Source organism: Lytechinus variegatus, chromosome 14, assembly GCF_018143015.1.
Source record: "Lytechinus variegatus isolate NC3 chromosome 14, Lvar_3.0, whole genome shotgun sequence".
NCBI lineage: Eukaryota > Metazoa > Echinodermata > Echinoidea > Temnopleuroida > Toxopneustidae > Lytechinus > Lytechinus variegatus.
In genome coordinates this window covers 12,705,431-12,722,531 of record NC_054753.1, presented here as the reverse complement: position 1 = coordinate 12,722,531, position 17,101 = coordinate 12,705,431, and the positions used below count along the sequence as shown (strand labels likewise).

Here is a 17,101-nt window from a genome sequence, read left to right as displayed (position 1 = left end):
TGTTCGGTGTTGGTGTTGAGAGCGTAAAAAGTCCACTGAACCGAGCTCCAACACCGAGCTGAGTCCAGAGGAACGATACCGGTTGCGTTTATCAATAGCACATGACATCACGCCTCTGCACTGCTAAATCATCTCAACTTCAAGCGAGAAGTCTCAACGATGAAAATGAAATCGGAGAGAAATTCATTAAATTCTCATCGTACAGAATACAAATGCTTTAATTAATTCAAGAATTCGAAAGAGTGAACATTATTCTTCATCAAAATATATAAAGCTCAAATAATTTGAACTCATCTTAACTGTAAAAGCAAATTTTACGGGGATGCTTCATCGTGTTCGCCGCCTGTTCACGAGCTTGAGATTGCCAACACCAAACTTGAAATCATGATTTTCCCAATCCCTGGGGGTGGGTGTTGGTGAATGGGGAAATTGCACGAAGATCGTCAACACCAGCCACAGTGCTGGGTTTAGCAGACGATATTCAACACCATTCCTAAACACGAAGTGCCGGAAATACGTCATATTTTTCGAGGATACGTCATATTTTTCGAGGTCAATCCCAACACCAGCCTGATTTCAAGTACGGTGTTGTGGCTGGTGTTGGTGTTGTCACAACACCAACACTGACTTGAAATCACCCAATGGGTACCCGGCAGGATTTATTCCTTACATGCACTGAGCGCCAGTGATGGTAGCTAGAGCTAAAGCCGGGATAATGTATTTTGTATCCTCAGGCAAAGAGCATTGTATAAATCCAGTGAGTATTATCATTATAATTTGCATCTGAAATGAATTTAAAAAAATGCAAATAGAGCCCCTGATTTTGCCAGCTGGGTTCCATAAGAATATGATTATGGATATAATTCAGAAGAATGTCGGCCATACAGATATGAATATGAATTTATTACCTTATATGATGTCTGCATGTCAACAGTGATTATCCTGCGTCCTTGTGGGTATACATTGTGCAATTTTAGCAAGATGCGGATTTTTTATGATACAATTTGCACGATCTACATGTAGCACACAAGTCAACTCCTGTACAAGTGGCTGTACATTTATGAACATTGTTTTGATGTGAGGCTCATATCGTTCTACCAACCGTGAACACAGATCCCTCATAACATAAAGCTGAGCTACTGATCGCGGGGACATTTTTTATAATTGATTACATTGTTCGTTATGTGTGATCAATCGTTAAAAAATCGGTCCCACTATCGATCACAAAACTTTATACTACAGGGGCCCCAGGCCATTTGCATACTAGTAATCAATTTATTTCGATTTCATAAATATTCCTTCAATTTTATTTTTCTTGAAATTCTATTGATCAAGAAAAGTTTTCTCAATGATTATATACCCACCCACTTAATTAATTCCATGTCTGGTGAATTTTATAAACAGAGAGCTGAGCCCTGTAACATAAACCCTAGCGATTGATCGTGGAGCTGATTTCTACAATTAATCATACATACAGTGCGTCCCAGAAAAAACGAAACCGAGATTTAGTGATCAATTATCATTACTTAATCATAAATAAAATAGACAAATGACCTACCAATTTAAAGCTTAGAATCTCCTCTTTCATCTGATATTACTTTGATTATTTCTCATTCACGCATGAGTGAGCAAATGCAATTTGAAGAAAGGATATCAAAAACTCATTTGGCGGGGGGTATCTGGGTTTCAAAAAGAAAACCACATTTTTGAAAAGTTCGATATCTCCTCTTTAATTTGATACCTAAATTACAGAAAATGGTCACGAAATAACAAAGTTCTGGTCATTTGAAATAAGGCTTGAATTTCAATAATTTCATAAAATGAAGAGGTTCTCCAGGCTGGCTTTCAAACTCTCTCGACACTCTGTTTTGTTGACGATCAGCCATGCATTAAATCTTTTGTTCACCATGCGAAAGCTTCTGTGGGAAACCGGTATAAACACGTTTATCTCATGAAATTATGGAAATACAAGCCTTATTTCAAATGACCAGAACTTTTTTATTTCTTGACCATTTTCTGTAATTTTGGTACCAAATTAAAGATCAGATATTAAACTTTTCAGAAATGTGGTTTTCTTTTTGAAACCCAGATACCCCCTGCCAAATGAGTTTTTGGTATCCTTTCTTCAAATTGTTTTTGCTCACTCATGCGTGAATAAGAAATAACCTAAGTAATATCAGATGAAAGAGGAGATTCTAAGCTTTAAATTGGTAGGTCATTTGTTTATTCTTTTTATGATTAAGTTATGATAAATGATCACTAAATCTCGGTTTCGTTTATTCTGGGACGCACTTTATAATGCAATCAAATCGTAAAAACCAGCCCCGTGATTACTCGCTTTGCTTTAAAGGTCAAGTCCACCTCAGAAAGATGTTGATTTGAATCAATAGAGGCAAATCAAGCAAGCACAATGCTGAAAATTTCATCAAAATGGGATGTAAAATAAGAAAGTTATGGTATTTCAAAGTTTCGCTTATCTTTAACAAAATAGTTATATGAACGAGCCAGTTACATCCAAATGAGAGAGTCAATGATGTCACTCACTATTTCTTTTGTTTTTTATTGTTTGAATTATACAATATTTCAATTTTTACAAATATGATGATTAGGACCTCCTTGCCTGAAGCACAAAAATGTTAGAATAATGGAATTCAACATGTTTAGGGAGGAATGAAACTACATTTCACATGACAATGACGAGAAAATAAAAATATTTCATAATTCATATAATATACAAAAGAAATAGTGAGTGAGTGATGTCATTAGTTCCTCATTTGCATACCGACCGAGATGTCCATATAACTGTTTTGTGAAATGAAGCGAAACTTTAAAAATGGCATAACTTTCTTATTTTACATCCGATTTTGATGAAATTTTCAGTGTTGTGCTTGGTGAAGTTTTCTCTTTTTATTAAAATCTATTTTTTGTTGGGGTGGACTTGTCCTTTAAAAGGGCCCTGGTCTTGACTTGGCCAAAATATAAATGTAATACTTTGTTTTTGTCTATTGTACAACGCCTACTTAGCTTGTTGTACGCGATCAAATGGGAGGCTGAATGTCACACATTCGTACCGTTGCACACAAGACGTACCATCCAAAATGTACCATTGCACGGCTTTAGGAGGTGACGTCACAATGCGATTTCATTAAATAAGGCAAAGATACTACAATGCGCGAACAGCCCGCTGACTAAATGCGCAATGCTGTCCAAGATCATGTTCGCTTGTGGGCCTGGTTTGTGGGATTTTGCTTTTCGCTTTCAATATTTCTGCTCCCTTTTCATAGATTACTGGAGGGAAAAACTTTTTTTTTTTCATATTTTTGCTAGATTCTGAGGCGTTGTACATCACAAATAGCGAATATTCTTATTCGTGCAATGGTGCGAGATTTCGCATTCGGTGAAAGGAAGAAACGCTCTATTCATCTTTCTTTCACCTCATGCGAAATCTCGCACCATCGCACTCATGCCTATTCGCTATTTGTATAATGTTACAGCCTTCCATTTATTGAGTTTGGATTGGCTATCAAAAAATTAAGTGCCTTTTGGAAATTTGATTAACTATGTTGTTTAGTAGAGGGATAGGTGGTACTTTGGATATTTAATCGCTCTATCAGACCTAGATAAAAATTAAATTGATCTTAGATCGTAAATTACAAACACATGTCACATTCATGTAAGTACTTTTGAATCATTAAGGTCAAATATTTGTTTAATACAATCATTGGCCCGAATTAACAAAGGTGGTTTTGAAAATCCACGGTTGAGACATGGTTTATGCAGATTTCTTGTATAAATTACGCTTATTTCACCACGAATATTAAACATATCCAATGCGCGCTTTTGTCACAGTGCGCCAAATTGTTGCCTGTTGCCGTGGTTATCCACGCTATTTTATTCACAAGTCCGCTCTTCCAAACAGTGGACTCATGAATAACATAGTGTATCTAACCATGGCAACAGGCGTCAATTTGGTGCACTGTGAAAGAAGCGTGCATCAGCATTGGACATTTTTTATACACCCGCCAGATGCGCGCTAAATTAAGCGTAATTTATGCAAGAAATCTGCATAAACCATGGACTCAACCGTGGGTTTTCAAAACCACCTTTGTGAATTCGGGCCATTGAGTCTTGTATGTGGGTCTTACTTGTATACAAATCCACTGGTGTGAAAAAAAACAAAACAACAAGAATATCATTCCTGCAAATATGTGTGCGATCTGTGAGCACTTTTTGTGCGTGAAGCTCCATGCAAAAAAACCTTGGGGCAGCCATTTGACCATTTGGCCTGTGACCACTGAAAAATAAGATTTTGAATCATTTTGGTAAAAAGTCACCAGATAATGCAAATTGAATGTCAAAAGACCTTGCATTAATGTTATTGGATTTACAATGTAGGCATTGTACTAACCACTATTAACCAGTTATATGCCAATTATCTTTTATCTGACTAACACTACTCCTCATAATTGATGCATAGCTGGTCGACTAGACTAATTGGTTGAAGTTTGAATGAAAGGTAAATGATATATCTGCACCATTCTGGCTCAGCACATGTCGGAAACTCTGCCGTTTGTGTAAAGTTTGACTGCCCTACATAAATATTTTCAGTGATAAAATGTAAGCCTTGAATGATGAAATATGTATACGCAGAATATTACAATGTAGCAGTTATTGACTTACATGTAAATACACATGTCTCTTATGGTGTGTTGCAAGAAGCCTATGTTAAATTCAAAGTCAAGCGAAGGTAAGAAAATCAGGCACAATTCTTTTAATGGAATGCAGATTTGTAGTTGATTTGTGTTTTATTGCATCTCAAGTGTCTTGCAACACTCCATCATGATTGATTTGCAATTGAACAAAAGTTTCTGTTCTAATTTCCCATTAGAAAGTAGCGTATATGTAACATTTGGTGTGTTTATCATCTTTTCAAAATGCATTTCAAGGTAATTTTTGCAGGTATACTATTCTGGAGGGCTAGCTAGCCCTCCCTGTTCCATTTTTTAAAACCAATCGTGTTTTTATTATTTCCATTGTGCACTCTTCCGGCGATACAGAGCAACTGATATATGAATACATGCCATGATGACCCTGTTTTGGGTGATGAATTTTCATTCACTTTGAATAACATCAGCTACCGTTAAAATCATTATTTTTGTAGATTGATATTATTCTTGTTTAGCAAGCATCTGAATGACAAATTGAATATTATTCAAAATTTGATTGTGGTTGTACCCCCATTGTTAAATTGTGGGGGTATGTAAATGTGATATAGCACAAGAAAGTTTCACTAGTTTTGCATATACAAGCAGTGTTACAAAACAGGGCCAAGGAATAGTCCAGGGGCCCGTTGCAGAAAGAGATGCAATCAAACGCAAATCTAAAAATCACGCGCAACTTGATTTTCAACCAATCAACAGCGCGTATTTTGGACTTGCGATTGATATTTTGACTTGCGTTTAAACGCAACTCTTTCTGCAACAGGCCCCAGGGCCTCATCTTCCAAAGAATTGCGATTGATGCGATCAACTATAGGTATGGAAAGCCAGCAACATCAACACTTAAAAAGCATTTTTCCTCGAAATATTTTCTAGATATGCTGTAAATTCTTACATTCATTGATTTCTTTTATAAAAAAATCAGGGTGCTTCTCTTTGTTTACAGAGGACATTGTGCAAAGAATTTGTTGAAAAACTAGTGACATCAATGGATTTCCATACACTTGGGGTTGACCTGATCAATCGTAACTCTTGACTCCTGTAGTCCACTTTACAGAATCAATTTACTTATTTCTTTGATTTTAATGTCGTTTTTTTTTTATAATAATTTTTGGCATACTACTATCATATACATGTAGAAATAGATATTTTATTTCTCCATTTTCTGAAAACATCTATAGGTTGCATGCTTGCCTTTTTATTATCTACACATCTGTGTCACTTAAGATGTATATGATTATGTATATCCTTAACATATTTTTATACCACTTTCAATGGAGGGCTTATTATGTCTTCTTTACAGTGCATCCCAGGAAAAGTGAATCCAATAATTATTGATGCTTTATCATAACATAATACAAGTATGACTGACATATAAAATATTGTTAACCATATCAGACATCTGAGCAGGGCAACTTTAACACATTGTTGCCTGCATTAGACTTTAATCAAGTGGTTGGTCAATAAGTTTCCACTTGTTTAACCACGGACAAATTTGTTGCCCGCTCAGGAAAGTCTATGAGAAAATGCGTGGAAATGTAGTGGGCAATAAGGCAGAGAGCTAACATCTGCGTATTGTACGTGTTTTTGTACACGTCCTTGAATCGCGCAGTGCTATACGTCATAATGGTAATCAAGTTGAGACAACGCTGGATACTGCGTCCCCAGGCCATGGACACGTCAATTCAATAATGTCTAAATGGTAAAGTTCAGAGGCCCAGTGTGCTCAACATGGCAAAAATAGATTCCCATTCTTAAACTAAAAAATATCTGAATTTTAACGATTTTTGCTCTAAATGTCTGATTTGGTTAGTAATAGCAATATTGACTGGCTTAGGGGGGGAAAGGACATATATGGCCCTCACTACATTGATATCACCCTCATCTACGACTCAGGCGATGTAAGTCTAGTTTGGGCGATATATGTCGGCCAGTCAATATTGCTTTATTATTGTAAAGATCAGAGTCTTCTTTTTCATCTGATATAAGTCACATGATACATACATCATGCATGACTGAGCAAAATAATTTGAAGGACACCAAAAAATCATTTTGCAGAAGCAATTTAAGTAAAATGACATGTCTCAAAATTTTGATATTGGCTCTTTAATATGTTCCCTGAATCAAGGAATATAACAAAGTTTCATTTCATTTTTTTAGGGACACACTGTATAGAACCAAGAGAACTTTATATCCTAGTTTCAGCATTATCTTTTATCAATGATATGAACCTATATTTACCTAATGGTCCCACAATATTGATTTTCATGTCAGCAGTAGGTGCATTTAGCGATGCATGTGCACTCTGTATTAAAGCAAAGTACTTTGACCATTTAAGTCTAACTATTGTCAATATACCAATCACTTTATAGAATATGTGTAAATAAAAGGTGATGATATAAGTGAATTTTCAGTGTCAATTTGGTTGTGTTTCTAGTCAAACAAGATGTTTACACTTTTGCTAGGTCAAATTAAAGGAAAATGAAACCCTTAACAAGTGGAATACCTCTGGCCGTCTCACCTGCATCACGCGGTTCAATATAGCAGCAGTGCTGACTTTGAATACTACTCTAACTCGCACAAGATGTTCAGTGATACATGGTCACTCTTATGTCCACTTTTTATGAACTAGACCAATAAACTTACAGAGATATGATGCTTACCGGTATTCAACAAAAAAACCCAACATGGCCAAAGTTCATTGACCTTACATGACCTTTGACCTTGATCATGTGACATGAAACTCGAACAGGATGTTCAGTGATACTTGATTACTCTTATGTACAAGTTTCATGAATCAGATCCATAAACTTTCAAAGCTATGATGGTAATTCAACAGATACACCCAATTCGGCCAAAGTTCATTGACCTTTGACCTTGGTCATGTGACCTGAAACGCGCACAGGATGTTCAGTGATACTTGATTACTCTAATGTCCAAGTTTAATGAACTAGACCAATAAACTTTCAAAGTTATGATGGTAATTCAACAGATACCCCCGATTCGGCCAAAGTTCATTGACCCTAAATGACCTTTGACCTTAATTATGAGACCTGAAACTTGCACAAAATTTTCAGTGATGCTTGATTACTATTATGTCCAAGTTTCATGAATCAGATCCATAAACTTTCAAAGTTATGGGAATTCAACAGATATCCCCAATTCGGCCAAAGTTCATTGACCCTAAATGACCTTTGACCTTGGTCATGTGACGTGAAACTCATGCAGGATGTTCAGTGATACTTGATTAACCTTATGTCCAAGTTTCATGAACTAGGTCCATATATTTTCTAAGTTATGATGACATTTCAAAAACTTAACCTCAGGTTAAGATTTCGATGTTGATTCCTCCAACATGGTCTAAGTTCATTGACCCTAAATGACCTTTGACCTTGATCATGTGACATGAAACTCTAATAGGATGTTCAGTAATACTTGATTAACCTTATGGCCAAGTTTTATTAACTAGGTCCATATACTTTCTAAGTTATGACGTCATTTCAAAAACTTAACCTCAGGTTAAGATTTGATGTTGACGCCGCCGCCATCGCCATCGGAAAAGCGACGCCTATAGTCTCACTTTGCTTCGCAGGTGAGACAAAAACCGGTCAAATTGTATATACATAAAAATAGACACGAATCAATTATGAAAGTTTGAGAAAAAAATGAAATTTGTAAGCATTTGAATGTTGAGACCATTAAAGCTATGGAGATCCTCCAATTGGCAATGAAACCAAGATGGATGTCACATGAACCACTTCTGTTACTTTTGTACATATTCACTTGAATTGACTCTTTATTAATTCTATTGACAGATCACGGGACTGTTTCTTTGTCCAACAAATTGACTGACATCTTTCCTTGATTCTGATTGGCTGAGATTACTGAGAAGCACTGTTACTATAGTAACTGTTGGGTGAAATGATACTTGTTGGATAAAACATCTTCCATTAAAAGCTCCCCAGGTGTTAGTTTTATGAAAGAACATGTAATACAGGTTTCAAAATAAATATATTGGATGGAAATTATCATAACAGTGCTCAAAAGGATATGTTTTGGTGTATATTTTCAGTGTCTAAATTGGAGTGCTATTTATGTGCGACACACTGCCATAAATCCAAGCGTTGAAACTGCATAGAAATGTTTTTAAACATTCAAGAGATACCTTTATTATTACTTCTCGAATTTCTCTCAAACTTTCATTGACCTTATTCATTGATATGCCAACTTGTTCTGAGGCTTGTTTCATCCTCTTTTATATCATTAAATTATGCATGGTATAAATTCATGATATATTGATACATTAACTATGTAGTACTAGTCCTTCAGATTTCCATTTCAACCTCTAACTTCTCTCTATTATCCCCCTTCCCCTTATTTTTTTGTCTCTCCTCTCTAATCTCATGTTTAACCTCTTCTGTCATCATTTCTTGTCATTTGCATGTCGCTTTTTTCCTCTCCATTTTCTCCTCTTCTATCCATTACATCTCTCCCTTCTACATCCATGGCTTCTATTACCTTATCTATCTATGTATGTATCTATCTTTCTCCATCTATCTAATCTATCTATCAATTCTTACCTGTCACTCCCTCAATTTCTCTCCTTATCCCCCTTCTCTCACTTATTTTTCTCCTTTCATCTCTCCCACCATTCCTTCCCATTTCTCCTCTTTTTTACCCTCTCTCTCTTATATCTTGTTCCCTCTTCTCCAAATCAATCCACAGAATCTTCCTATATCCCTTATATATTATCAAGCCTCTTTCTTGTCAATTTGTGTATATCCTCTTTCTTCCTTCATCTTTTCATTCATTCTTATAATCTCATAACTTATAATGGTTGCTGTCCCGTTATTTTGGACCTATATTTCTTTAGAACAAATATAAACTTTAAGAAATCAAACACCATGTTATTTATATCATGTTATTTATAATTTGATCTCACAATATTTTATAGAGAGACAAAAAAATGCACTAAAATTGATTTCACAATCATAATACAAGCGCAAGTATGCACAGTCATATTAAAAATAAGTAACCGATGCAATGGGAGCTTAAACATTCAGAGTGAAATTAACATCCCCAGTGGGCAAACCATGTGACTGGCCCAGCACAGCAACATGAAACGAACCTTTCATGCCTTAAGTTACCAACATATTACCATTATCGCATCATAGATATCACGATGAATTCCTTAGCCACTTGGTCATCACTCTTTGACTTAAATGATAACCATCACAAGCTAAATCTTTGATTATTTTGAATTCAGGACAAAGGCACTATCTGTGTTTAACATGTGCGAGGCAATAGACCAAGCACCAGAAGGACGCAGACACCATTATCACATGTGATGATTAAATCATCATTTTAACATCACATTCACAATATTATGAAGTACGAAAGTTTATCATGCTGATCATCTTAAAGGGATGGTCCAGGCTGGAAATATTTATATCTAAATAAAAAGAGTAAAATTCAGGGCAAAATGCTGAATATTTGATGACTTACTTTATTTATTCAGATATAAATATTTTCAGCCCGGGTCATCCCTTTAACCCTAATTCTCCCAGGGGGGGCCATAATGGCCCCCCTCAACAATTTTCGCGATATATCAGCTGCGCGAATTTTTTCACCTCGCAGCTCACTGACTTTTTACATTCAAGTCTCGCGCAAATTTTGAGACCAGAGTTGTGACGCCCGGGTACGCGGTTACGACATTATGCAAGTGCATGTCAGACCCAAAATTGCTCATAAACGTGATTTCATGTACAAATCCAATGCAAATTGCGTATTTAGCCAAAATTCATAAATGTATCATTATTTCTACTTTTACTGATTAAACTTAATTGATTTTGCCTTGTTTATGATCAGAATTATGTCTGGAACAATTTCCATTGAAAAAACAAAAAAAAGTAAAAAAACAAAGAAATACATAAGAAATTCATAAAACAATAAAATACATAAGAAATTTATTTCCAAACCAAAGTTTTTTTGAATTACGATTGTTAAGAATGCTACAAAGAAAATTTTTACCAAAAATTAGCATTCTAGGAGCTTTATTTAGTGAATTAGAGCAAAAAGTATGATTTATGCATAAATTAGCATAATTAATTCATATAAAATAAAATCTCATTATTTTGGAAAATTTTACCATACAGCCTTGTAGATTACATCGCACACTACCAGCGTGCAAATTTTTGCATCGCTCGCGTGATCGTTGGCCGGGAATGACAAGAATCAAAATACCCCAGGAGATTTAGGGTTAAAGTGATTCTCTACCTTCCCTTTTGTCATTCAACATGTTCAAGTAGTGGTAGATGCGAGTGCTATTCACACAACCACCAACATAATTCATTGAGCCACTGTTTTTATTGTTGTGCTTATTAAGCGCTATTTGATTAATTTTTACCATTTACAAAACTGTAACAGCTCTGTATCTTTCCCCATAGGAAAAAATGCCACTGACTTTGTCCTTTTAATCCAATGAAAGGGGTAAAGAAGATAATCTACATCAGCAACTCAAGCAACATTTATACCAGAAAATGTGCAGTACATATTATTGTTATAAATATTACCAACTATTTGCTTCCTGCAACCAATAGATCCCTGTGAAAAGTCTATGAGAATTGCAGAATTCAGTTGTTGATGGGTTAATAATCATGTGACGATTCTATGTTCCTCATGAAACAGACAGGCTCAGTTACATATTCAGAAGGGTTCAAACATTCCAACAGTTATCCATATACATCCATCCAATCAGCTTCCATGTATGGTGCTAGATGGGCAAATATTCAAAGTCTTTCAAAAACAGAGCACTATGAGGTCATGATGAAGCAGATGGGCTGGAGCTCAGTCTCAGTTTCCGGATGCTCTCGGCCAAAAGGTCTTCTTGCGTGACGCCACGGGATAGGACACCCTCTGGGTTCTTTTCAAGTGCTGCTAACATTCCTTCCTTTTGTTTCTGCCTGGCCAGCTCAGCTAAACACTAAATTGAATAGAACAAAAAAATTGTTTGCAGAGAATTTTTGTAAGAGATGGAAGAGTTTTGTTGCCAATTTTAAGTATGAAAGATGAGTAATTTTGACCTTCTGACATTTTGTACATCTTTGGATTAAGAGTTAAACTGAAAGATTGTCTATCCACCATGTTGACTTATGACTATTCATTTGCCCAATTTCATTGTCTCTAATTCAAAATAAATTGTTAGCTAATAGTTCTTTCATATTATGTAAAAGAGGGGAAAAATATATTTTCTAAGAATAGTTAATCTTTCACCTGTTGCCATTTTGAGGACCAAGAGCTGATTAATCTTAAAACTTTTAAAAGCTTTGTATTTTCTGTGGCAAGCCTCCCCCCACGCCCGAAAAAAACCCTGCATACCTTAGTTTGCATGACCATGCATTAAAGACATTTTCATGCTTTGAAATAGTTTTATTAAAGATTTTAGACATTTACAATGTTTGTTTTCTAATTTGCTACTGAATTTCACTGTTTTTATTTCAGCAGAGTGTAATTAATCTGAAGACTATCAAAGGCCATGTCTGTGGATGCCTGTTGACTATACTTTATCCCCCTCTCATTGGCTTGGCAATTGGTTTTGCTCCTTTTTTTTTTATATATTTATGCTGTAATATAGAAATGTACCCTATGGAAAAGTGGCCTAAAATTTGGAATTTTCTAAGCCTGCTTCTACAAGAGATCTAATTTTCAGTGTGCACAATTTTCTGTATTGTGTTGAAATGGAGGCCTTACCTTAAATGTCTTTGGTTCATATATGGCTAGATGAGAAAGGACTTTCCTGTCGAGCTGGATGTTGTGCTGTAATGAAAAAAAATTACACTTCGAATAACTTCAGTATAGTTCATTCATGTAACTTTGTTAAGATTGAGTAAAGACAATGATAAAAACGTATCATAAGCCAATGCTACATGTACATAGCATTCATTTTTTATAAGGACATGACTTGGGAAACTACTTAATACATGAATACTACGATTTCATAATTTTGTTATTTTACCTTTAAAAGGTTTCCAATGAAAGGTGCATATGTTAAACCATGCTCCTGGGCAGCTGCACTGATCCTCAAATTCCAGAGCTATGGGGAAAACATCATATAGAAAAAAAATGGGTTAACATTCTGAATGAAGAAACAAATGGCTGTTCTCAAAATGAACGTTGACTGACATATAAATGGTTTGAATAAAAGAAACATATATTGGTAATGATCTGGTAAAAATACAAATAGATCTGGATAATATAAATTTTCATTACTGGGTAGTTACTGACATTTGCCATCACAAATTTACAACTCTCAAAGTCACATTTCCTAATGCTTTTTTTTTGTCATTCCTTCACCAAAATTTTCATCTATTTTCCCCCCCTCATTAAATTGGTTTTATTGCCAGAGTGAACTTCCATTTAAAAAATCTTCCTTGCAGTATTTAATCATGAATAAAAAGAAATAAATTTAACAGATGTAATTTATTCTCATTAATCCTGTCATGTCTAATGTGAAAATTTTAATCATGAAAAAAAAAAATCCTAGCAAAACATATGCCATCAAGAGTTCTACCATCTTACCCTTCTCATTTGTCCCTTTTTCTTCTTCCGACCAGCAGTTGAATTCTGCCAAGCCCTCCGGACAGCTCTAACAGCCACTGAAAAACAGTTCCTCCTACGGCCAAAGTATCGCTATAAAAAAATAAATTGTACAGCAGTCTAAAGAAACTGAATATTAAAGTATTCAAATCAAAGTCTATTCTAATCTCATCTCATTAATTTTATTTTGCCTCTATTCTATATCCAAGCAACTTGCGAATTATTTTCTCTATATTCTTCTTCCTTCCCTAATCTTATCCTACCTTCTTTTCCCATTAATAATCTCTCTCTCTGACTTGGCTTCCTTCTTGACTTTCTTTCTTTTTTTTATCAATTAAAAAACATTCCCCTCCTGCCCTCAACTCTCGAGCTTGTACTTGTTCGACGTTCAAAGCTAAGCCAGGATGAGTGCCCTATACTATACCGCTCCTTCGTCTTCTTTGTTCTCCTGCATCATTGATCATTCACCTTTCTTTCTCTTCCTGTTCTTTTCCTCACACTCGTGTTCTAACTGAATTTGTGAGTTAGATTAGCATGCCATAGGATCTACATTTACGAAACTACGTTACCGAATTGTTACATGTACATGTACAGTCCGACCTCTCTTATCCGGACACGTTGGGACCAGCACCAATCCGGATAAGGGATTTATCCGGATCTGGGAGACCCAATATTAAATACACACAGCTGCGCTGCCGACTGCCTCCCCAGGCCACCGGCGGTAGCTACCGGTACACTATTGTAGTGGGCGTACGGTAAAGACAATATTCACTGCAGAGTCAGTGCAAGTTATAGGCATTGTTTTTATGGAAATTAAATCGATCGATGGCCAAAACTCTTGGATAATTTACCTGCTAAAATGACTGAGGTATACATCGAGCATACCTCGAAAGAAAGAGAATGACTCGATGAAACCAAGTTTTAAAATTAGATCATCGCGGCGGGTATCGCAACTTCGCGATGTCAGCCATTGTTACACTGACTGTAGGCTCAAACATGCTAGATGGCGCTGTCCGTATTGAGGCCTAAAGTTAGCTAGCAAGAGATGTGTTGTTTTTCCCGCGAAAGCAAAAAGACAAACGTGATGAAATGTTTGCGCTGCACCCTGATTTACTGGAAATTATTATTCCTAAAGTTCATTTAGTGATTTGGGTGAGATATATTCATGAAAAATATGTTTGGTGTAGGGTGACTATGTTGGGAAATATATGTAATCAAAGTGAGTTTACGTATAGGATTGAGTTTAGATTGAGATCTCATTTCCTCACGTACCGATACTAGATTAAAAAAAATAAATAAAAATCTCGGCAAGCGTGCGTCCGGATAATAGAGAGATCCGGATAAGGGGAGGCCGGATAAGAGAGGTCGGACTGTACAAACAGATTTTAGAATAACACGAAAAGAAGCATGTGGGACTGGCTACATACATGGAAACAACTACCAATATCCGATAAACATGATCTTACCGTCGATTGGTCCAGGTAGAATTTCCTCCTCCAATATCTATCTGGTCCTCTAGATCTGACCATCCTTACTAGAGACAAGTGAACCATGTTTTTATCAGGTAAAGTCTAAAATTAGTCTAAATTGTGATCCCAATTTTCCAAACTTCAGCTAATGCCGGATTGACATGCTTTGTTGATGACCGGTCGTTCTATCTACCGGATCGATTGCGAACCGATCCGAGAATCCGAATTGCGGAAAAAGGGGGGGGGGGGGCAGACTAACTGTGTGAAGAGGTTGATGTATGAAAGATTCCATTTAAGTCCTCTCATGATTGCGCAGCACATAAATGTTATTTATGTCGGTCTATCACACCGACATAAGGTATATATTGCACTTAGGATTCAGGGACAAAGACGAATGTACTCTACAATCTCATTCTCCTGCTAACCAATTTACCGTCACCCCCCCCCCCTTCTCTCTCTCCCTAGCTCTCTCTCTGACTCTCTCAGACTGGCTTTCTTCTTCGCAACTAAACTCCCCCTCCCCTTGATTTTCATTCCAGCCATCCATTCATTAAGATAAGGGAAAACTGTTTCTTACAATTTTGACAAACCTCAAATTCAATAAGATGTTTTGAGAAATCAGGGTGGACATCCCATTTAATGACAAACAAGACTCACATCCAAATTAAACATTCAAAAAAGAGAACATAGATAGAAATTTTATATGCTATCATACTTTATTTCAGACTTCATTCCTTTTAAATCTGTGACTACAGTATCTACATATTAAACATGTATAGATTTTTAAAAATACCAACCTGCACATACAATGACTAATATGTTCTAGATCATAAATTGAATTAGAGCTGCACATGTTTTGAATAATCTCTATTTCATTTACTTTCGAATCAGCTATTCTCCTTCTTAAAGACAAATTAACTTGTTATTCATTTATTCAGCAGTTCTAAGCATATTCAGATGTATTAATTTCATACAAAAATGGCAGATATTACACAAATGCAATTTCTATAATGACCTCATGGATCAGGCGGTGAAAAGGGAAAAGCTGAGAAAACTTAATCACTGTAAAAACGATGGTTCCCTGCCCAACCATCCAATGCACTCTGAAGACTGGTATAATAAAGAACTGACAAGAGCAAAAATCAAATAGTGAATAATGATAATGATGAATATATAGGCAAGAAACAAATATAACACCTTCATCAAATGACACCATTCGATGTACATTGAAGAATAATCACAAATTTCAAAAGTAATATGAAATCATACTGCCTTGTAATTTACTAAACTTATAATAGAATGTTAAATATATAAGCGAGACTGAAATTGAATTGAATTAATAGGAGGTGAATGAAAATACTTGATAAAGGAAACAAATTGAAATGATCAAACTGAAAAATACTCTAACCAGACTTCAGATTTTAACTGACTGGTTTATTTCATTGGATCTGGAAAGAGATCTAAGAATGTCTGCAGTAATATTAGAATTTCACTCCTTTATGAAACTGGGTGTAAAATTATGAGTTACTTTATGACTGACTATACGATTGACTTTATGAATGATCTGAATGCGTAATGCCCAAGGGTAAACTCATTTCTTTTATTTTAGATGTTTTTACAAATTACGACGATTCATGTATTTTAAATTATCATCCAAATGAAGGCAAATAGCAAAGATTATGGGAGCGTTTCATGAAAGGACTTGTCGGACGCTTTATCTGACAAGTCCTGTTTTATCCAACAGTTACCATGGTAACAGAGGTTCTCAGCCAATCAAATTCAGAGAAAATTATCAGATCTGGGGAGTGTTTCATCAACATTTTCATCCGACAAGTTGTCAGATCTGACATCTTTCTATGGTGTTGATTGGTACTGTTACTATGGTAACTGTCGGATAAAATGGGACTTGTCGGATAAAATGTCTGACAAGTCCTTTCATGAAACGTCCCCCAGGAAACTTGTTGGATTAGAATGTTGATGAAAAAGTATTCAATCTTGAGAAGGGGAATCACCTGTCATGAGAAAAATCATGCACAACTTACAAACAGCAATTTGAAATGGCCTTCTGGTTCAGCCGGTCTTAACAATTTACATGTGCATGTAATTCTCTATCATAAATCTGCTTGATAGAACAAAATGGTCACAGATTCACACAATTCTTACAATGAAATTTTCCGAAAATAATTCAATAAATTTTACTTTCTCTTTGCTCCATAGATTTATGCCCAGATAATATTTTTTTTCTCACAACTGCTCAGGTGCCAGAATTAAAACCACTGATAAACACAGCATATTCTTCATATCATTATAGAAATCAAA

General features: G+C 35.7%; 2 protein-coding genes across 2 annotated transcripts in view; both read right to left on the bottom strand.

The window, feature by feature from the left end:
* Positions 1-2,908: 2,908 nt before the first annotated feature.
* LOC121427414 (zinc finger protein 208-like) overlaps positions 2,909-17,101 on the bottom strand; it is a 33,671-nt gene continuing 19,478 nt past the window's right edge. The window contains exon 4 of the mRNA XM_041623793.1: positions 2,909-2,952. The gene's annotated coding sequence lies outside the window, so the exon portion shown is untranslated. The remainder of the gene's footprint in view (positions 2,953-17,101) is intronic.
* On the bottom strand, positions 10,984-14,954 carry LOC121427415 (39S ribosomal protein L20, mitochondrial-like). The gene is made up of 5 exons (XM_041623794.1): positions 14,780-14,954; positions 13,296-13,406; positions 12,733-12,810; positions 12,468-12,533; positions 10,984-11,700 (listed from the first exon to the last, which is right to left on the bottom strand). The coding sequence occupies exons 1-5, from the start codon at positions 14,864-14,866 to the stop codon at positions 11,539-11,541; spliced, it is 504 nt and encodes a 167-aa protein (XP_041479728.1). The 5' UTR covers positions 14,867-14,954; the 3' UTR covers positions 10,984-11,538.

Coding starts and splice junctions, on each gene's coding strand:
- LOC121427415 (XM_041623794.1), bottom strand. CDS start 14,866: ATGGTTCACTTGTCTCTAGTAAGGATGGTCAGATCTAGAGGACCAGAT. Junction 13,407..14,779: donor TCTACCTGGACCAATCGACG/GTAAGATCATGT, acceptor ATTTTTTTATAG/CGATACTTTGGCCGTAGGAG. Junction 12,811..13,295: donor AAAAGGGACAAATGAGAAGG/GTAAGATGGTAG, acceptor TTTTCCCCATAG/CTCTGGAATTTGAGGATCAG.